We start from the raw sequence: 22065 nt of genomic DNA, 5'->3' as shown, positions 1-22065 counted from the left end.
CGGTTCTGATCACATGACCCAGAAGAAGCAGTCCGCTATGCAGGGACAACTATGTGGGGACAGCTATGCGGAGACAGCTACGCGGGGACAGCAAGAAGACTGAAGCCGAAGAACGAAGGGCCAAGGTCGCCAACACCATGACTCATCAGAAGCACAGGGCAAACTGAGGAGAGGGCAAAGGTGGGGACAGGGAGCCCAGCTACCCCACAGAAGGACCACAGACCACCAATTCCACCTCATGTCTCCACCCCCACACACCCCAGGCTCCACAGCTCTGCTCCTGAGGTGCACGCTGCACTTTCCCGCACCTCCATACTTTGTACCTGGACACCCTCCCCTCCCCCAACTTTTCCTGCACGTCTAACTCAAATGTCCCAGCCACAAGGCACCTGCCCTCTGCCCCGAGTCACAGTGAGGTAGTCCCTCTAAAACCCTCTGGGCAACCACGTCTACAAGCCTTTTAGCCCCAAACTTCATTGGCCTCACCCTGCAGCAGGTGGGCAGTGAGCCCTGTCCCTGCCCAACTACGTGGGCCCCGGAGGAGCAGTGCGACTCCCCGAGGCACCCCTGGGTCTGACAAGGGAGACTCCCTCCGGCCCAAGCACACTGGGAACACTTGTGCAAGGCTCCTCTGCTGCAGACAGGTACGCAGGCCCCTGCTGAACTAAAGTAAAGAGCGGCTTTGCTTTCCTCCAAGGCCTCCGCAGCCCTGGCTTAGGGAGGTGCAGGGAGGGGCGGCCTTGGCTGGGTCCTGGAGAGTCACCTGGAGGAGGAAGCAGAGAGCCTTCTGCAGGCGTGTCTGGAGGCCTACTTTCATGGGACCAGGCCAGTACAGCCAGCCACGACACCAAGGGTGCCAAAGGGTATTTTCGGCACAGACTGTCTTCAGAAAAACAAAAACCAATCTCATCAGCTGAGCCAAGAATTGGAACAAGCAGATGAGCGCAGCTGCCTTCCTAGAGCGGTGCGAATGCGGACGGAAGAGGGCCCCAAAGCCTGGGCCACAGCCCGTCCGCTCTCCTTTCTCAGCCCTGCCTCGGCCCTCCAGCAGTCTCCCCACGCAGAACAGCTCCGTACGCACCCCGTTCTGAGAGCAGAGACTGAGGAGCAGGGCGGTGATGCCCTACCTCTGTCCACCACGGTCACCGGGCGTGTGCAAAGCCCGAGCTGACACCTCCCAGAGACCAGCCCCAGCTGGACAGGGGCCCCCCGCCCACCCAGGAGCCTGGGAGCTGAGCCCGACGTGGGGCGTGGCCACAGACCCAGCTGGTGAATGTTCAGTCTCCCCGGGGTTGGGGACAGGACCCTCTCCCCAGTAAATACCAAGCACTCTGCGTTACAGAGGGTCACTAACCATCAAGCCGGCGTCTTCTTCTAAGACTCCTAAGATGCCACCAGTGCCCCCGCCTCAGGGAGCTTTTCTCCATGCCCAATCATGGAGCTCGCGAAAACCAGGGGGCTGACAGCCATCGCAGGGAGGGTCTGCTTACCAGCCCCTCGCTCTCCTCCGTCGTCCTCTGGAAATGGGCGGCCATAGCCATGTAGTCGCGTATCTGCCTGTGACATTCGAGACACTTGACTCCGTGCCGGATGAGCCTCACAGGGTCCGGGTAGAGCGGCAAAGCTGGGAGGGTCGGGCTGGCAGCGCCCGGGGGGAGGCCAGGTTTGGGGGAGGCCGGCGGCGCCGGGGCGGCGGGGGCCGGGGCGCTGGCGGGGGCGGCTGCAAACATCTGGTCCGCGGAGATGGGCTTGACGAGCAGCTGTGAGCACTGCATGACCAGCCCCTTGCTCTTGTGGTCGCGGGCGTGCCGCAGCAGGCTGCACTTGTTGAAGAAGAGCAGCGTCTGTGAGCACAGCGTGCACAGCACCTCAATGTGGACGCTCCGCCGGCCGTAGTGCTGGCTCAGGCTCTTCTCTAAGGCAAACGCGTCCCCGCACTCCAGGCAGCAGTAGCCACTGGCCGGCACGTGGATCCTGCTGTCCGCGGGGGGGCTGAGATTTGGCGCGTACAGGGGCACGGGGTTGGAGCTGTGGAGGACCTTGTTGAAGACCTCCACCACCAGCGGGGCAGCCTTCTTCACCTGGTGGACCAGGGGCACCGACATCTGGGGGAGCTGCGGCTGACTCCGCCGCTGTGCCGAGGACTTGGCCGTCACGGACGCGGCCACACTGTGGGGGACGAGGTTCAGGTTGGCCAGGTGCACGGCCTTGGGCAGGAGGCTGGCAGGGGCCGGGGCAGAGGCCTGCAGCACCACACTCTGCTGCTGCTTCTTGCCGGACTGCGAGCCGGGGGCAGCCCCCTTGGGGACCCGGGACCCCAAGCTGCCGCAGGGAGACACAGACTCGCTGGCCTTCGCTGTGCTCTCATCCCCTTTCTTGTCACCCTGGGGGCTCCCGGAATGCGTGCCCCCCTCAGGAGAGTGTGCCACTGCCGGCAAGGCAGCGACCTCGTCCTCTGGCACCTCGCTCGGGGCCTCGGCGACGGCACTCCCTAGAGGCGACCCAACAGGGGACTTACTAGGATCGTCGGGGTCCGGCAGGATCCTCGTGACGGTCCGTTTGATTTCCCCCGATGACGTCTTAATGGTTTTGATTCGGACTTTGGGAATTGCTGGTGGGGAGCTGGCGGCCACTGAAGGGGAGCCTTTGCTGCTGCTGTCACTGCAGATGCTCCGAGGGCTGTCTGATGGCTTGATACTCTTTCTAGTGGCCTCCAGAGGGCTCCGGGGGCTCTTTGGTGACTTGGGCATTTTGGGGCTACCTTTGGAGCCCTCTTTAGTGGGCCCTGAGGGATCCTTGGCGTGGCCAGGCTGATCCTCCTTGGTGACACTGGCCACCCTTTTGGCCTGCAGGGCCACCAAGGCTGCAACACAAGAGGAGAGCTTGGAGTGAGCTGGCTTCAGACGCTGCCTTGGGGGGACTGACGAGCAGGTGCCAAGTTCCAGGGCAAGCCCCTTGGGCTCTCCAATACTGTTGCTGGGGTGGCTGTTGAATTCCAAAGCTTCCCCAAAGAACCGACTGGCGTCCAGCTCCTTGGGAGGCTCCCCCGCCTTCTGTCCTCCTCGCTCACGCTCCTGTTGACTCCCCAAGGGCAGAGGCTCCGGCTTGGGCTCCTTCTTACAGAAGTGATCAAACATATGGAGCTCTGGGACTGGAAACTTAGCCAGAGCCTCTAGGACTGGGCCCCCCACAGGCCCACACCCAGGAGGGGGTGGAAAATAACCGTCAGAGTGCTTGGGCTTCATTCCAAACCCATTATCTTTGATGGCATCCTCGGGTTCTGGGCTGGAGATTGGACTGAACTGGTTAAAGGTTGGTAACGGCTCTGACTTGGAAGGTTCTAGCTTGCTGGGGAAACTCCTGGCACTGTCTCCGTTCATGAACGTGGAATCAAACTTCCCACAGTTGTGGCCCAGGTTGTGGGCATCTGGAGGCAGGTCCGAGCCCCGGAATCCATTGTGGAGGAGGCTGGGAGCAATGTGGTCCTTCTCCGCTTCAAACGGCTCCTGGCGGCTGGTGTTCTTGACAATGACGCTCACGGCCGGCACGTCGGAGGATGATCCTGAGTGAGACAAGGACACACTCTCATCCATGCACATGCCTGGAGGTTTGAGGGGACTTTCATTCTCCTCACTGGGGGTCTGGATGGCCTCCTTGGCATCAAGGCTGGTGGGGTCTGGGATGTCAAAGGCAGCCAGAAGGTCATCAAAATCTGGAGTTTTCATATCCCCCATGGCTGGATGCTGGCAAGGGCTACAACAGAAACAGAACAGAATCAGCGATCCCCAGGGTCCCACTGGACTCCGTCCAGCATCGTGTCCATCATACCAACACACACGCACACGGCCAGGATGCACACGCATGACCCGACTCTGGGAAGTCACACACCTGACTTTTACTCCAACAGGTTTCCAGAATGCTGGAGACCCTGGGGGTGGGGTGGAAAGAGAGTTTTATAGAGCAGGGACAGGCCTGCCTGGCCAGGCCTAAACATCAGCACCTGGAAGCCCCCGGCCGGCCGCACGGCCAGAGAGCGAACACACTCCATCGCCCTGCCTCAGTGCCTCAGGGACTAGCCACACTCCCTGACCACGTGCACTAGCAAAGCCCAAGCCCTGAGACCTTAAAAAACAACAAGCACAGCTCAGCACCTCTTTTCTTTGGAAAACTTCTGATTCATAGATGAGATGTGGCTATGGCTTCTGCTAAATTAACTCCTAATATTTTATCATTAACTTTGTAATTTTGGCTTTTTTGCTGGATGAATTCAATCAAATCCAAAATGATCTGCTATTACCAGGATTGACGCTATCCCACAAACTCACTCCAACAAATTACATCATCTCCTAGGCCTTTTCTTTTTCGAGGCAGTGTCTGCTTGGTTCCTTCATTTTCACCCAAAACTCTTACTGGCTAGTGAATGGATCCTAGATGTAAGGGGCAGAGCGACTCTCAAAGTCTCACATTGTTATCAAATGGTCCAGTGAACAGTGTCAGGGAAGCCCCAAATTTTATTCTAACTTAATAGACAAAGAAAAGCAAAGCCACCTGTTTCCTTCATGCTCTGGAGCAGGAGAACCACAGCACTACTGAGAGAGAGGAAAGCCAAGGTCCTAGCAAGAGGCCTAGCATCAGGAAACCACTGCAGCGCTCAGCTCGCTGGCTCCAGCCTGCTGGAGTTAGGAGGAAACCCCACCACCTCCCTTGCTCAACCCCGAATTCTGCACCTGCCTCAGCATCCCAGAGCCGCACAGCCTCTCGTTATTCCTTGTGATTACACTGAAAACCTGTCTGAACGCAGAACCACACAACTCTCTCCCAGAAAGCAGTGCAGTGGCTACACAGAACCAGCCAGGAGCCCCAAGGCCAATGTTCTTATCCTAACGACAAAAATCCCTGAAAGCTACACATGGAAGTATATGGTGTTATTAAAACAACACAAAAGAGACAAACACACACACAGAATCTAAATGTCCAAGAATACAGAATGATTAAATAATTGATAGACTATTATGTGGCCATTAAAAATCCTAATGATGACATTTACACAGCAACATGGAAAATCACTTAGAGCGCTAAGGCGCCTGGCTGGCTCTGTCGGGGCAGCATGCAACTCTGATCTCAGGCTGTTGGGTTCCAGCCCCATGCTGGAGGCAGTTTACTAAAAATAAAAAATCTTTTTTTATAATTTCCTTTCTTTAAAAAGATTTTATATACTTATTTGACAGAGAGACAGAGAGCACGAGCAGGGGGAGCAGCAGGCAGAGGAAGAGGGGGAAGCAGGCTCCCCGCTGAGCAGAGAGGGACTCAATCCCAGGACCCTGAGATCATGACCTGATCCGAAGGCAGACACTTAACCGATGGAGCCAACCAAGCACCCCCAAAATTAAAAATCTTAAAAAAAAAAAAAAAGAAATTTCACTTATAATGTTTAGTTTAAAAAAAAAAAAAACTAACACCAAAAAACGTTGTCAGACTAGAACAATGTAAAACTAAGTATGCATTTGAGCCAAGATTAAAAGAAAAGGAAAAGGAATTATGCAGGGTGGTGGGACTACTGGCGGGTTATTTTTCAGGACTCTTTGTGCTGACAGATTGCTTTTATAATTTTAAAAGAGGTAAGTAAAGGGGGGGAACCCACTTAGAACTACAGGGGAGAGGCATCTGGGGGGCTCAGTTGGTTGAGCATTTGACTCTTGATTTCGGCTCCAGTCATGATTTCAGGGGCCTGGGACCCAGCCCCTGCTCAGCGGGGAGTCTGCCTGAGAGTCTCTCTCCCTCTCCTCAGCCCCTCTCCCCCCACTCACAGTCTCGCTCTCTCAAATAAATAAATCTTTAAAAATTAAAAAAAAAAAAGACCCACAGGGGAGCAGGTGGCATAGCACAGGTGTATCTGTTACCAGCCCCTGGGATCAACAGGTTCGCAGGTTCGGTTTCTTGCCCCCCCTTTCCAACCCTGAACAAAACACATCTGCCTGCTTAAGAGTTCCCACAGAAAATGAAAAATACCCACCACTGGGAATACATCTAATTATGGTTGGTAATAATAAAGTGAAATACCAATTATCTGAACTAAATACGACAGGCAGCATCTCACTCTGAAATGAGATGGAAAGCTCCTGGACACAAATGACTGTCTCCTGGAAACAGGAGCCCGTCAGCAAGGGGAGGGCACTGGCGACCGGGAGAGCACCAACATCCCCGAATGGGCAGGCTGACCCAAACTACAGGGAAGTGCCTCTGTGATATTTGCTGTGTACGTTTCTTTCTTTCCCCCTTCCCCCCACCTTTTTTTACAATCTAGCGGGGGAAAAAAGATTGAGGGAGAAGGGCAGAATGGGTTGGTGTTTTCAAGGAGCTGCAGAAAGCTGGTGAGGGAGGAGAGGCAGTAGCTGGGTGGTGAGAGCCAGGGTTAGCTGGGAGCCTACTGCTGCCTGCCGGGAAGTCACAGGGGCCGCAGGCAGAGAGTTCTGGCAACAGAAGAAAGTGATGCTCTCCCACAGGTCGATCTCAGGAACTGGCGGAGAACGGCCAGAGGGAAGGGAAGGTATCTTCTGCTAGGAAACTCAGAGCAGGGAAAAGCTATGGCGGTTCAACACTGGCAGCAGGAAAACCCTTTCTAACCTTTGGATCTTATATACCGAAGCCGACACTTTTAAAAGCCAAAGATCAAGACCTGTTTTCTATTTACTCATCATAGGGAAAACCAAAAACAGCCACAATCAACAGCACTGAATAAGGGATTCATGGTGTACCTGTTTGCATTTCTTTAAACCTTTTTCCAAAGTATCACACTGTTTATAAGTAGAAAATAGAAATTAATCAAAATGTACTGTTATTTTTTTTTTAAAGATTTTATTTATTTATCGGGGGGGGGGGAGGGCGAGCACAGGCAGACAGAATGGCAGGCAGAGGCAGAGGGAGAAGCAGAATCCCTGCTCAGCAAGGAGCCCGATGTGGGACTCGATCCCAGGACGCTGGGATCATGACCTGAGCCGAAGGCAGCTGCTTAACCAACTGAGCCACCCAGGCGTCCCTCAAAATGTACTGTTATAAAAGCAAAGGAAGAAACTGCAGAGAAAGAGTCCCCAGTAAAAAGTTGTAGTCATCAAAACCCTGCCAGCACAAAGTTAAAAGGCAAAGAGCAGTACACGACAGGAATTATCTGCGATGTGACAGTGACTCCCATTAATGTCTTTACTATAGAGAAGGCCAGGAAGTAAGTAAAAGATAAGCAGCCCACTAGGAAAATGAACAAAAATGGTGAGCACACAATTAGAAAAAGAAACACAAGTGGACAGTGAATACATTAAAAAGTTGCTACCTCACAAGGAATTAGAGAAATACAAATTAAAATACTGAGAAGCCTGGGATGCCTGGGTGGCTCAGTTGTTAAACATCTGCCTTTGGCTCAGGTCATGATCACAGAGTCCTGGGATCAAGCCCCACATCCAGCTCCCTGCTCAGCGAGAAGCCTGCTTCTCCCTCTCCCACTCCCCCTGCTTGTGTTCCCTCTCTCACTGTGTCTCTCTCTATCAAATAAATAAATAAAGTCTTTAAAAAAATAAAAAATAATAATAATGAGAAGCCATTTGGGGCTTACTAAATTGACCAAAGTTTTCAAAAAATAATTCCTGGGGAAACCTGGTCTTGGGATCGTGCCCCACAACAGGCTCCCCGCTCAGCAGAGAGTCTGCCTCTCCCTCTGCCTGCCACTCCCCCTGCTTGTGCTCACACGCTTGCTCCTCTTGCTCTCTCTGAAATAAATAAATAAAATATTTTAAAACTAATAATTCCTGGGATTGGCACAGATGTGGAAAAGTAAGCATTTCTTTCCTTCTCTCTCTCTCTCTCTCTTTCTTTCTTTCTTTCTTTTTAATTAGGCTCCATGCGTGGAGTCCAAGGCAGGGCTCAAACTCACAACTCTCAGATCAAGACCTGAGCTGAGATCAAGAGTCAGATGCTTAACCGACTAAGCCAGCCAGGCGCCCCTGCTAAGTAAGCATTCTAAAGATGGTATAAATTGATAAACCCTGTCTTTTTTTTTTTTTTTAAAGATTTTTAAAGATTCAAAGATTTTTTTTTTTTTTAAGATTTTATTTATTTGACAGAGATCACAAGGAGGCAGAGAGGCAGGCAGAGAGAGAGAGGGAAGCAGGCTCCCCACAGAGCAGAGAGCTTGATGTGGGGCTCGATCCCAGGACTCTGGGATCATGACCTGAGCTGAAGGCAGAGGCTTAACCCACTGAGCCACCCAGGTGCCCCGATAAACCCTGTCTTAAGAGCAATTTAGCAATGCATACATAAGGCCCAATAATTCCACTTCCAGAAATTTATCCCAAGGAAATAGAGACTCACATGACAAAGAATAACTGCAGAATTATTTATAACAAAATAATTTCATAACAAAAAATGAGCCACAACCAAAGTTCCAACAAGAGAGAATTGGTTCAATAAATTATAGTATGTTAACACAACTAAATACTAGACATCATTACAGCACAAGATTTATAGCTATGCTCCTGATACAAAGTGGGGGGGAGGGAGGATACTGTAATACATATATAGTACAATTCTATTTAAAACAAAAGATTTTTAGGGGGGGCGGTAAGGGGATGGGTGAGCCTGGTGGTGAGTACTAAGGAGGGCACATATTACACGGAACACTAGTTGTGGTGCATAAACAATGAATTTTGGAACACTGAAAAAAATTAAATTAAAAGCAAACAAATTAAAAAAAAAACAAAAGATTTTCATTATATACTACGTTTATGAAAAGGGCTAGAGGAACACTCTAAAATCTTAGAAGTATCTCAACAGGTGAGATTATTTTCTTTCTTTTATCTGCATTTTCAAACTATCAAACTATTTCAAGTTGTACTGCTTATGTAATTTTATCAAATTATATATTTTTTTAAAGATTTTATTTATTTATTTGACAGAGAGAGATCACAGTAGGCACAGAGGCAGGCAGAGAGAGAGGAGGAAGCAGGCTCCCTGCTGAGCAGAGAGCCCGATGCGGGACTCGATCCCAGGACCCTGAGATCATGACCTGAGCCGAAGGCAGCGGCTTAACCCACTGAGCCACCCAGGCGCCCTTAAATTATATTTTTAATAGACAAAAAGAAGAAGGAATTAGGAAGGCCAAAAACATTTGAGAAGCTTTTTATGGAGGACTCCAAACATCACTAACATAAGGTTCTGAAAGCACACCCGGTGTGCCTCAGCAGGGGACCGCAGGCTGGAAAACCAGTTCCCTAACGTAACTGACATACAGTAACTGACACACGATGTGCAGTCCAGGTACAAAGCTTTAGCATGTCTCTGTGACCTGCTACGGGCTGGAAAGAGCAAACTTCATACAGTGCTGCCCATTTTGCCAGGGGACAGTGTCTGGGACCAGAGCCTGGGTCTGGCCTCTGCCCCGTGTCCATGAAGACCAACCTAAAAAGCCGGCCCTGGCAGTACCAGAGCAGACAAGGTCCAGGCACGGTGAGCCCAGCAAGCGAGCTGGGGGTGTCTTGTCACCAGGCAAGGCAGGCCCCCGCCTCCTGGTCCCTATTACTCGGGCGACCCTTGCTACCATGTACGTCACACCAAGGAAGCGGAGAGCGGCACCAGGGCTGATAGGCGGGGCTGTGCCCTCCCCTGACGAGCTTCCCTGCAGGGAGATGGGGACACTGAAAATAGATTGGCAGATCGATAGATCCATCCCTATTGTTTATTACAGGATCGTCTACTTGCCCAAGAAATGTTTGTCCAACACTTAAGTAAACATGTCAGCAGATGAGGGAGGGGGAACACCTTAATTCCGAAAGGCTCTCATCAGGTCTAAGAGTTCTCTGAGGGGGCAGGAACAAGAGGACTAGGGCAGAACAAGCAGGCAGACTCTTATAGAATCTAAATGTCAGAATTTCACAAAAAAATTTTTTTAAAAAAACTGAATTCCAAAAAAAAAAAAAAAAAAAAACTGAATTCCATACAACTTGGGTGAATGTATGTTTTGTGTGTGAGACTGTGATTGTCATTTACAGGGCACCATGAACAGTGGAGTTTTAAACCCACGGACCAGTTCTGGACTCAAGCTTAATACTTCCTTAAATTACCGAGAATTGTAGCTCCCCCACCCATAAGGGGACCCAGCTGTATCCATACATGTGGTCCTAGGAACCAGCCATTAAAAACACCACTATTGGGACCTGGGTGGCTCACTCATTTGAGCATCTGGTTCTTAAATTTTGGCCAGGGTCTTGGTCTCAGGGTTGTGGGATCAAGCCCCGCATTGGGCTGCCAGCTGGGAAAGAAGCGTGCGTGGGATTCTCTTTCTCCTTCTCCCTCTGACCCTCCGCCACCCTCTCAACAAAACAAAACAGAAACAAAAACCAGCACTACTGGGGTGCCTGGGTGGCTCAGTGGGTTAAGATATACGTATGTAACACATAATAAATACATACACATATATGTGTTACATACCCACATGCGTACATACATACCATTACTGAACAAGGGTCTGTGAAAAAAATTTTTTAAAAAGGAGGTCTTGTGTCCAGTAGGCTTTGGGAACCAATGATCTAGCAGAGTATTAGGCTGTAAGCTTCCTGAGGGATGACCACAGCATTCTCCTTCTGTAACTATACCATCAAGCAATAAAGTGAAACCTTCAAGACTGCAAATGGTCTTGAAACTGTTGCAGAAGTCAAAAGGCGAAATTAAAAGACAGTGAGTTCTCAGGAGGCTGCACGAGTGGGTGAAAGTACGGTAAAGGGGCATCAGTGAAGCCAAAGTGAAGGGACGTTTAGGGAAAAGTGATCCTAATGACACTTTTAAAGTAAAGAGTTCTCAGTGACGCTGTTCAGTAAAGAGGCTTGGCCACTGTTGCAGCCAACGTTGCATGTTTTATCCCAAAAAGCCCAGAAAACACCGCACATGATCAGAAAGAATACTGGAAACGAAACACAACCTGTGATCCTGCCCTTACTCAAAACCACCAGGGTCCACAGCCGGCTGGGCTGCTCAGTATCGGTTCCGTGCACCTTAAGAAAGACACAGCAGCATAGGAATAGGTCCTAAGAGATAAGCCTGAAGTTATAAAGTAGATGGAAGAGCTTTCTTTCTCTTTTTTTTTTTTTTAAAGATTTTATTTATTTATTTGACAGAGAGAGATCACAAGCAGGCAGAGAGGCAGGCAGAGAGAGGAGGAAGCAGGCTTCCTGCTGAGCAAAGAGCCCGATGTGGGGCTCAATCCCAGGACCCTGAGATCATGACCTGAGCCGAAGGCAGAGGCTTTAACCCACTGAACCACCCAGGTGCCCCAAGATGGGAGAGCTTTCTAATAAGAGCTTAAAAATTAGAACTCTTCTATTCTGGAGAGATGAAGGTTTAGCAGAGAGGGAGAGGATAACTGACGCGTACATGTGTTCATCACACCTCACACCTAAAATAGTAGAGAGGAAAGGGAAGCATTCTGAAGTTGGAAATAAAAGATGTACACAAATAAGACATAACTTTACTCATTCGTCAGAAAATACACTGAACAGGCATCTGGGGTGGGAGGTCAGTCGGTGAAGCCTCTGCCTTCGGCTCAGGTCATGATCTGGGGGTGCTGGGTTTGAGCTGGCATCCTGGATCCCTGCTCAGCAAGGAGCCTGCTTCTCCCTCACCCTCTACCCCCCTCCCCTGCTCGTGTTCTTTCTCTTTCTCTCTCTCTCTCAAACAAATAAAATCTTTAAAAAAAAAAAAAAAAGAAACAAAATGAAAAGAAAATACACTGAAGTTGTTACAGGCAAAATATATAAATGTAGTAACATGCACACTTATTGGAATCCAGAAATTTAAAAAAAGGGGGGGGGGCCTGAGGAACTAAGAACAAGAATTGTCACTAAACCTATGAGCTTCCTTTCTCTCAGCATTGAAGCCTCTGAATTTCAAATAACATTAAACTAGGTCATCTGTTTCCCTTAATATTAAGTTCGGTAATGGTAGATTAATAAAAGTTCAGAAACAGGACATCAAGGGGGCAGAGGCACTCTGAAAACATTAAGAAAAATCTGATCTCTATTCAGTATATTGTTTAATAAGACAAAGAAGCAAACGACATGTGACAGATTTATAGGATAAAAGTTAAAGGCAACAAGATTCAAGGAACATTGGACTGGAAACCACAAAACTGACTTTCCTCGAATTTGCCATTGCTTGCTGGATAAGGACTAGCACGACAGGTGTGTGCGTATTTATAACCTGTGAGCAAACGCTTCACCCTGCTCCCTCACGTGACTGAATACGGCTCATGTGTTGATATAATCTGTTCACTCAACGATACGTGTTCAATTATTGTTATAAAAGTTAAGGGTTTACAAAGGGCTTAAGTGGAAGTTATCCTCTGCTTTCTCTTTCAGAAGGAGCAGTCCGGGGAAAACACAGCAAAGGGTAAGTCAAGCTGTCTGATGCACACCACAAGTGAGTGAAATCTCACGCTTACTTAGAAGAAGCTGAGAGTGGAAGCAAATGCCTGAGCTGGTGGCCCGCTGGGGCGAACTTCTGTCCCAGGAGTGGAAGCGAGGCAAGGAGAAAGACAGAACAAGGGAGCGGGCGTGAGAGCAAGCTGCTGCCGACGGTCCTCGCAGGAGCTTTAGCTGGACTCTGGCTGAACAATGGGGAGAGAAGGGCACTGAGCTCATGGGTGGTAGAGAAGGGAGCTCCGTGAAATCAGATGATGGGGAAAGACCCAGAACAAAGTCCCAGGCCAGGAACGGGAGAGCAAGAAGAGTAAGAAATGGTGAAACCCCAGAACGGCTTTGCCCTGACGCAGTCAGCAATTACCTATGAAAAGCTCGTCGGCAGGCTTCGGTTTATCAAGAAAATTAAACTAACTTGAAGGATCTCTGAGCCCTTGAATAGGCCAGGCTATAACGACTGGGCAAATTAACCTAAAACTATGAATTTCTACGTAAAATTTAACTCCTGAAGTGGACAAGCAGACCCTCTTCCATACACCTGGCCCTGCCGCCCGAGTACACACCGAAGCCTGCCTGTGCGTCTCAGGGGCCCCAGGCATGGGCGCTCTGAGTCGGTCAGCAGCCGGTGCTTCATTCCACAAGGCATCTGGTACTCTAATCGTCAGCAAAGGGCAGCCCAAAGAGACACACAGCAGTACAAGAAAGCAGGTGCCCCGTTGGACAATGGACCTGGCAAAACAGCAAAGCTTTTCGCTTGTCTTCTTCTCCATCTGGTCTTAGCCCCCTCCAACGCACACTCTGCACAGTGGTTACGGTAACACATGCATCTGATCACAGAGATGTCCTCCTCAAGATGCCCGTCCCCTCCGGGAAATAGCTCCTTGTCTCTAGCCAGCGTGGAGAGCCCATCCCCATCTGGTCTCTGCCCACCTCCCCAGTGACTTCCCGGGGTGCCTTTCATTCACGGGCAGTTCTCACAGACTGCCTCTGTGTCAGGGCCTGGGCTGTTCCTCCTGGCTCCAGAACACCCGACACCCCACCCCACCAGCCCCCAACACAGACCTGCCTGAGAACACCTCCTCTGCCCAAAGCTTCAGCTCCAGGGCCCCCTTCTCCACATGCCTTCTCTGAATGCGAGACACCAATCCCCTGCCCTCCTCCCCTGCCTTCTGCTGTAGCAGCGATTCCCACAGCGAGATGGGATCCTGAGTTTTCTCATCAGCCTATAAAGCCTCTCCAAAGTTGGGGTCTCATCGTTTACCTCTATTTCTGAGGCCTAACACATGTGGTTCCCAGGGGCAAGTAAGCTGTCACTACTCAGAGACCCCTCCCCAGCGGTCCCTCCCAGGACCGTTCTTCAATGCCTCCCCAAACCCCAGCTGACACACCTGCCCCTGTCTGTCCTGCCAGGGTACACTTTGCCCCCAGAGGCAGCTTCTCCTCTCCCCTTCCAGGCCCTTCCACCCCAAGCAAAAATCCCACTTCCCAGGAAGAGAATTATATTGCAAACATTCTAACAAGACTCACAGGATGTTAGAGCTGAAGGGGACCTCAGAAATGATCTGGTCCAGTGGCTTCCAAATACACGTCTGCAGACTGCTCCTGGACTGACTGCAAAAGAACAACATGGGGGGATGACTTTCAAACACAGAACCCCAAGCTCCTACTCGGGAATCGAGATTTGACCAGTCTGGGATGGATCCCTGCATTTTTTTTTAGAGCCTCCCCAGTGATTCCAGTGCACTGGCCTAGTCCACCCTCTTCATTTTACACCGGGAGAACTTGGGCTTGGAAAGAAGAGGGTCGGGGCACCGGGCTCAGCTGGTGGAGTGTGTGACTCTTGATCTCAGCATTGTGAGTTCAAGCCCACGTTCAGTGTAGGGATTACTTAAAAATAAAATTTTAGGAAAAAAAAATTGCGGGAAGGAAGACAGAGAAGGAGAGAGGGAGGGAGGCGGACAGGTAGGTGCGCTGAGCTCATCTACCTCGGCAGCTCCCCCAGATGCCAAGACACGCCTGGCACTGAGGACACGAAGGGAAGGCCCAGCCCCTGCTCCCAAGGGCCCTGCACACGCCCCCTGCAAACATCCAGCAGCCACACATCGGGGGTGCCACGGAAGGCTCATCAGAGCACTGGCTTCTAGGCAAGGAAGGGAGAGGGGCTCTCTCTGGCTGTGGTCCCCTCGGTGGGCTCCTTTGTGCTCCCTTTTGATTCCTTTACTCCTCTCGGGGCATAATTTTGACTTTTGCTACAGTAACTTCAGTAAAATATTCTCTCTCCTGCTGCTTCATAAGCCCTACTACAGGTACCCCCTATTTCTGAGCTGGTATCTCCTCAATTCTACATTCGGGTTTCTACGCGGACAGGCAGCTCAAACGTAGTCTGTCCGAGCCTAACTCTCAATTTTCCCCTACGGCTGGTGACCGCTCTGTCCTTCCAGTCGCTTAGGCCAGATCCGGCCTCCTCAGGTGCCCTCTTGCCTTCATACCCTCGTTCCAGTCCAAGAGCAAATCCCGTCAAGTGCTCCTCCAAAACTCTTCCGAATGCAACCATTTCCTCCTGCCTCCAACCAGCACCATCTCTCTCCCAGGGTCCCTGCGAAAGCCTGCCCGCCTTGCCCCTACGGCTCACTCTCAACACGGCAGCCAGAGCGCGGCTCCTAACACACCCAGCAGACCACACTCCTCCTCTCCTGGAGTGCCGGCCCGTCTCCCGCAGGGTGAACTCCAGCCTTCGAGCAGGGCGGCCTCCACGGCCTCCATCTCCCACGCCTCTCTCTGTCAGCCAGGCGGCTCCGGGCGGGCACAGGCCTCCACCTTGTTCCTCAAGCATGGCCCTGCTCAGAGCCTTTGGGGCTACTGTTCCCTCTGCTCAGAACATCCTTCCCCTCAGGTCTCCGGGCCTCCCTCATCGCTGCCACCAGGTCTTTACTCAATTGTCCCTCCGTCGGGAGCCTTCCATGACCGGTGTGCGCACCATTCCCCATGCTCGCCATCAGTCCCAGTCCTTTCCCGATCTTCTCTTAGAAGCCCTTCCCGCCCCCTGACCTGTTCTATAACTGCTTGTCTCCACTGTCTCTGTGTAAGCTCCGCTGTGTTTACGGAAAGGTATTCCGCCACTAGAAAGGAGGAATGAGTTGACGGGCTCACCTGCCCAGAACTAAGACTGCTCAAGGGTAGTCACAGGTTCCCACACAGGTTTATTCATAGTCAAGCAGTTGGCAAGTTTGCAGCATAATTTGTGTTTCACTTTTTATAAGCACAGAGACCCTGAGAGGTGATGGGATTTGCCAGTGGGAAGGGGTCTCCCCAAAGCAGCACTTGTCCGTGTGCCCTGGGCTCCTGCAGGGCTAAGTTCAATACTGAACCTCTGGAAAGTGACCACTGGCCAACGTCCCTATGATAAGCTCATCCGTCTTGTGGATGGGATCCGTGTTGACGCCAGCAGAAAGGGCAGGCTCCCTCCGAGACCAAGAGGGAAGGGCAGGGCACAGGGCAGTCTTCAGTCTTCAGAAAAGGGGATATGACTGAATACGCTACAAACCACTGAATTGTGTGCTTAAATGGGTGAATTGCATGGCATACGAATTTTATCTCAACAAAGACAAAAAGAAGAGTGGATGAAAGAGGAGGGAGTTGGGGGTAGGCAGCACCGGTCAGCTGACTGAGAGGATACACACCAGCTATAGGAAACAAAGTTTAAAGAGAGCTGAGAACCAAGACAAAAACTGATACTCTGTAACCCTCACTCCCTTTCCTTTTCCTTGCTTGGAAACAGATCTTAGCACTCACACCGGCACTGCATTTTGTCAGAAAGGGACAGAACCCAGAGACTAAGAGGAAAGGAGAGGACTCCTCTTTGTCCGCACAGCACCCTCCGGGAGTCCCTCCCGCAGAGTTTTGTAAAAGCATCTTCTCCTGATAGTAGGGACACCCAAACAGAAGCAAAAACCTGTAGCCTCAGGCCTGCTGGGAACCAAGCCTCCACTCCCTGAACAAAAGGGCCCCAGAAAAGAAAAAGTAGCCATTCCACAGGATTACTTTTTCCTCATCTCCAGTACCCATGTGTTTGGTGGCTCTGTGTGTGTCACTGGTCTCATCTACCACGGGCAAACTACAGTCTCAAAGATTTCAAAATCAAAGGGTTTTCTGGAGGCGAGGGGTTGCGGGGAGAGAGCAAGGAGAGGGAACATGCTAGTATTCTTAGGGTGTGCTGTGGTTTCCCCTCCATCACTCACTCGCTCTCTCTCTCTCTCTCTCTCTCACACACACACACACACACACACACACACACACACACATTCTTCCTCATCCCTTCTTCCTCCTCTTCTCTCTCCCCTGTCAATGGAGACTGGGTGGGCTCTTTCACCATGACGCCTCTGACCTAAGGGCAGCCAGCCTTCTTCAGGAAAGCAAGCTTCTCACCAACCTCAGGGTAAGGCAACAGATGTAACATCCAGGTGTCCGCATGTGTGCCCAAGGGAAGGACAGGGAATAAGGGACCTAAAGGTCTATGTGCCCTTCTACCATCAGACAAATGAATTATTAAAATTCCTTGTCTTTTTCAGACATAAAGTGAAATATCTACAGATAAAATGAGCCAAATCCTGGTTTTGGCTCAGGTCATGACCCCAGGGTCATGGGATCGAGTCCAGTGCTGGGCTCCACATCGGCCTGGCGTCTGCTTGAGATTCTCTCCCTCTGTCCCTCTCCCACTTGCACTCACTCTCCCTTTCTCAAATTAATAAATAAAGTCTTTAAAAATAAATAATAAAATGATGTGATGTCTGGGATTTGCCTCAAAATGACACAGAGCAGAAGGAAGAGATCAAGGAGGGTATTCCTAAACAAAACAAGATTAGTCACAAGTTAATAACTATTGGATGTGGGGGAGGCGTACACGGAGGTCTAGTCCATCATTTTCTCTACATGTGTGTATTTCCGCTCACTTAGGACCAGATCCGTGGATAGCGGACTCTGTGAGTCCAACCAGATAACCACCAAGGTCACACCCATTAGGATAGCTATTCCACAACACAACCACCCAAATTCCAGAAAATAACAAGTGCTGATGAAGACATGGAGAAATCAGAATCCTGGGCTGCTGGTAGGAACATAACCCGGTGCGGCCACTAAGGAAAACAGTACAGCAGTTCCTAGTGAAAACTAAACCCAGAGCCACCGTCTGATCTAGCAACTCCACTTCTGAGGACGTACCCAAAAGAACTGAAACCAGGGTCTCAAAGAGTACTTCCTACACATGTGTTCATAGCAGCGTTATACACAACACCCAAAAGATGAAAGCAACCCAAGTGTCCATCAACAGATGAATGGGTAAACAAAATGTGATACAAATAAACCGAATATCATTTGGCCTCAAAAAGACACAAAGGTCCAAGACACACTACAGCATGGATGAGCCTCAAGGACATCCCTGAGTGAAATCCGCCACGTGGAAAAGGACAAATACTTATGATCCCACCTAGGAATCCATGTTCCTGGGGCAGTCACGTGCATAGAGACAGAAAGCATAACAGTGGTGACCAGGGGCTAAGGGGGAAATAGGACAGGGAGTTAGTGTTTGATGGGTACAGAGTTTCAGTCTGGGGTGATGAAAAGATTCTGGATGGCGGGAACGGATGTACAACATGGTAAGCATGTACTTAACACCACTCAACAGTACCTTAAAAATGGTTAAAATGGTCAATTTTGTTATGTATGTTTTGCCACAATTTAAAAAAAAAAAAAAAAAAAGGTACCAAGGAACATAAAGACATCACTTGTGTGTCTTTAAGGCCAGCTCAGGTCAGCCTAGACATCATACCTCAGAGAGGTTCTCAAAACAAGGGCGTGGTGAGCGTTGCTGGGGATGGAGAGCTATGGAGAAAGGAATAACATCTACCTAGGCACATGGTCTAGTTTCCAACCACCACCTAAGGAAAGAAGAAAAATAAAACATTTTTTAATAGGCCTGAAGGTAAATGTCTACGTAAGTTAAGGTAATAATCACAGAAATAAAAGTGTATGTCAGACCCTGAGAAAATCTCCAAACATAAATTCAAAGCCCCAGATTCAAGGCCGCAGAGCATCTCCCCCTCCCCGTCACGGTGTGGTGGTTCAGGGCACAGGCTCCGCGGCTTCAAATTCAGCTCTGAGACTCGCCAGCCATTCGACCTTGTGGCAGTTTCTTCACCTCTGTGTCATTTTCCCCGTCTATAAAATGGGGCTGTTGTAGGGATTCAATGAGTTAATATTTGTGAAGTTCTTACAACACTGCCTTCAACATAGCAAACACACATGTTCAGCATTATGCTACCCACCTCAGGGGCCAGCAGGCTTTACCTCCTAGTTTTCCAGAGTGCCCCAGCAGACTGCCGGATGCCTAAATGTTGGGCTGGTCAGAAGTGTGCACATGGAGGGGAGGCAAGGTTACCCCTCCACACAGCTCAGGAGGCCAGCTGAAGCGGAGGAAGCAGAGGGTCAGGCAAGCTGGGGAAAGTCACAGGAGGGGGACAGGAAACAGACAAACACTGAACCAGGGGATAAGAACGAGAGAAGATACAGAAAAGCTGGCAGAGCCTTTTTTTAAAAGTAGGTGATCTTCACTGTAGCTGAGCACTAGCATCGCCTCCAGAACTTTGGAAAACTTCTCACGCTGGGTCACAGTGCCCCGAGATTCGGGTTGAACTGGCCAATGTGGAGAAACTGGTTAATGGCCCATCAGGTCTGTGCCCACAAATGACAGGATGAAAAGTCGCATTTCAAATTCTGCTCACGCTCACTCTAATTTGGCATTTCCTCATTTGACTTCATTTTTGTCTCAACTTTGAGAGACCAGCATTTAGTTTGGATTCGAAATACAGACAGAGACAGTATGAGTGGGAAAATGTTAAAGGGAAGGGAAGGAAACTCAATATACCAATTCTACCGAAGAGAAACAGAAAAACTTTCTTCCCCTAAACCTTTTCTTCTTCTTACTGGACCATCACATTTCAAAACACAAACTAAGAAGCAGACACTGTGCCGTCCCAACAAGGACAAAAATCCAAGCCGCGGGTGCCAGGCAGAGGGGTGTTTCACGTCTCCGAGGTGAGTTCATTCTGAGGCACTCCAGGACGGGCCTGGTTATTTATTCCTGGTTAACCTTAGCTCCCGGGGCCACTGGATTCCATCAGGTCACTCGAACTGCCTCCGGTCTCCAGTAACACAGCTTGGGGGCAGAGAGGGGCCGGCCTGCCTGAGTATCAGGGGTCGCTGATCCAGGCTGCCTGCTTCTTGCTGGATTTATAGAAGCTTCACAGTTTATAAAACACAATTTCTACTTCGCATGAAACTCACCCCAGTGAGTGGGAGAGCCAAGAAGAACACCCAGGCTCCCACCTGCCTCCATGGACCAAGGTAGGGGTTCCGTTAGGAGCTCTGAACCGGGGTCCGATGGCACACATTTCAGTTTTCTAGCACCCTCCTCTTCCCAGGGTGATGGAACACATCTTCCTTCAATTTACCGTTGAGACATTTGCTACAAGCCCTTGCCATAATTATGATGCACCTTAGGGTGTTCCAAGACACAACATCAGTAAACAGTGTCCTAGAATGCTGTTCTGATTTAGAGGTTCTTCCAACACTAGAAAGATCAAGAACGGTCAGAGCCAAAGAGACTCCAGGAAACCATTTTTAAGCCGCTGACTCTATGAGCAAGGAAGCGGAGCCCAAAAGAAGTGAGGCGGTCAAATGAGATAAAGCACGTAAATATCACCACGAAAGATGCCTGTTATCCCTGGCAAGGTGGCCGGCCCTGCCTTAGCCTTCCCAGAGGGGCGGAACGAAGTCCCTTACTCACAGTTACCCATTCAAACACCCCCATCAAGTTCTGGGTACGAGGCTTATTTAATCCTCCGACGAGTGATTCTAGCCCTGGATGTACATTAGGAAGAGGTCGGGAGCAAGACTAATGCCTAACCCCAACTCAGACCAATTAAATCAGCATCTTTAGGGATGGGGCCAGGCATTCTTTAAAACTACCACAGGTGATGGATAATTCTGGGGTTGAGAACCATGGTGTGGTCCAGGGAGCACTGGCCTCAAAAATCACCCCAAAAGCTTGCTAACAATGCAGACTCCTGGACCTCCCTGGAAACTGACTGCAAAGCAGTGGGGTAAACCCAGGCTTCCGAAGCTGTGACAGTTACCTGGTGGCTATGGAACAATGGCATTGGCACTGAATGAGCCCCAGAAATGGCACCAGTGCTCCAGGTGGCCCTGGAGGCCAGGATGACCCAAGCAGCTGGCCCAAGAGAGGCTTCCAGATGATTCAGACTCCCATGCCCCACCCACCCACGCAAGAGCCACTGCATAAGCCCCTCCGCATGGCAGGCAACTAAGGCAACACTTCCAGGAAGGAGGCAGAGCTGCTGGGAGCTTCCCCTCTCATTCAGGTGCCCCATCAGGACCTACAAGCCCGTGGGACCACTCAGGCCTCCTCTCCCGTACTTCGTCCATCTCACTCCAGCCCCAGCCACACTGACCTCCTTGCTATTCCCAAAACTCCTCAAGCTTTCTCCGGCTTCAAGGACTTTGTCTCCTGGCTTTTCTCTCTACCCCGATGGCTCCTCCCTGCAGATCTCTGTGTAAGTGTCTTTTTATCAGTGATACTTCCCTGATTTCCATATTTAAAAGAGAAAATCTGCCTCCCACCAAACCTCCCTAACCTCCATCCCTGCTTTGTTTTTCTCCATCATACTTTATATTCTGCGTGTTATCTATAAGCCTACACACACTAGAATGAGTTTCCTGAAGGTAAGATTTTTATTTATTTCCTGTTATAATCCCAGTGCCTAAAACAGTGCCTGGCACACAGCAAGCACTCAAATACTTTTCTAGGACTGAATGCATCAGAAACACCAATCTCAACACAGAGCTTACACCAAAAGATGACAGGGAAGAAGCTGATTATAGCCAAATCACTGCTCCACTGATCTCATCTTGGCAAAAGCCTCTTTAAAAACAGGCTAGAAGCCTAATGAAACAGAAACCATTTAGAAATAAGTATTTCCAGTCAATTAACCCAATCCAAATGGGTTTGTGAGTCAAAGACAATTTGTTTTGAGAAACAGATAAAACTATGGAGACAAAAAATGAAGTTGAAAGAAGGCGATCGAACAAAATGGATTTCAGATACAGTCCTGGTAAGTGTATAGGTTCAAAAGAAAACCCAAGAGCACTAACAGCTACCTTCAGACAGGGAACAATTTTCACAATCCTGGGTTACAGTCTGGGAGCACAGGCCTGGTGCAGGATACGACCGTGTGCTTACCCCAGACCCACCAACCTGATACACCTAAGGAGGATTCTTCCTTTCCCCTTCCTCTTACTCACACCTCACCTGCCTCCAAAACTCACTGGAAGCCACAGACAATACTTGAGCTCTACCTAGTTGGGAGTGCCGGAAGCCTCTGTCAAGGCCAACACACAGAAGATGGGGAGCATCCAGCCACGACCCCGTCTCACTGATGTTCTCCGTTCCACATCCTTGTTGCCTCTCCCCTCCCTGCCTCAGTCTCTCTCCCATGGTCACCCTGCGTATCTCCTGGAGACCAGTCTTCCCCAAATA

At 50.1% G+C, this 22065-nt stretch overlaps 1 protein-coding gene across 6 annotated transcripts in view; it reads right to left on the bottom strand.

Moving 5' to 3' along the window:
- ZNF592 (zinc finger protein 592) overlaps positions 1-22065 on the bottom strand; it is a 47297-nt gene that overhangs the window by 16370 nt on the left and 8862 nt on the right. For 4 of the 6 annotated variants that reach the window (XM_082736142.1, XM_082736143.1, XM_082736147.1 and 1 more), the window contains 2 exons: positions 13983-14066; positions 1491-3753 (listed from right to left, as the gene is read on the bottom strand). In XM_082736142.1, the coding sequence (XP_082592268.1) occupies positions 1491-3734 (2244 nt within the window). In that variant the 5' untranslated portion in view covers positions 3735-3753; positions 13983-14066. Of the gene's footprint in view, positions 1-1490; positions 3754-13982; positions 14067-18279; positions 18389-22065 lie in introns of all 6 variants that reach the window. The other 2 variants (XM_082736144.1, XM_082736146.1) reach the window with 2 other exon arrangements.

Source organism: Mustela nivalis (genome assembly GCF_964662115.1).
Source record: "Mustela nivalis genome assembly, chromosome: 6".
Classification (NCBI taxonomy): Eukaryota; Metazoa; Chordata; class Mammalia; order Carnivora; family Mustelidae; genus Mustela; species Mustela nivalis.
Note: the sequence above shows the minus strand (reverse complement) of the source record. Positions and strands in the feature narration are given on the sequence as shown.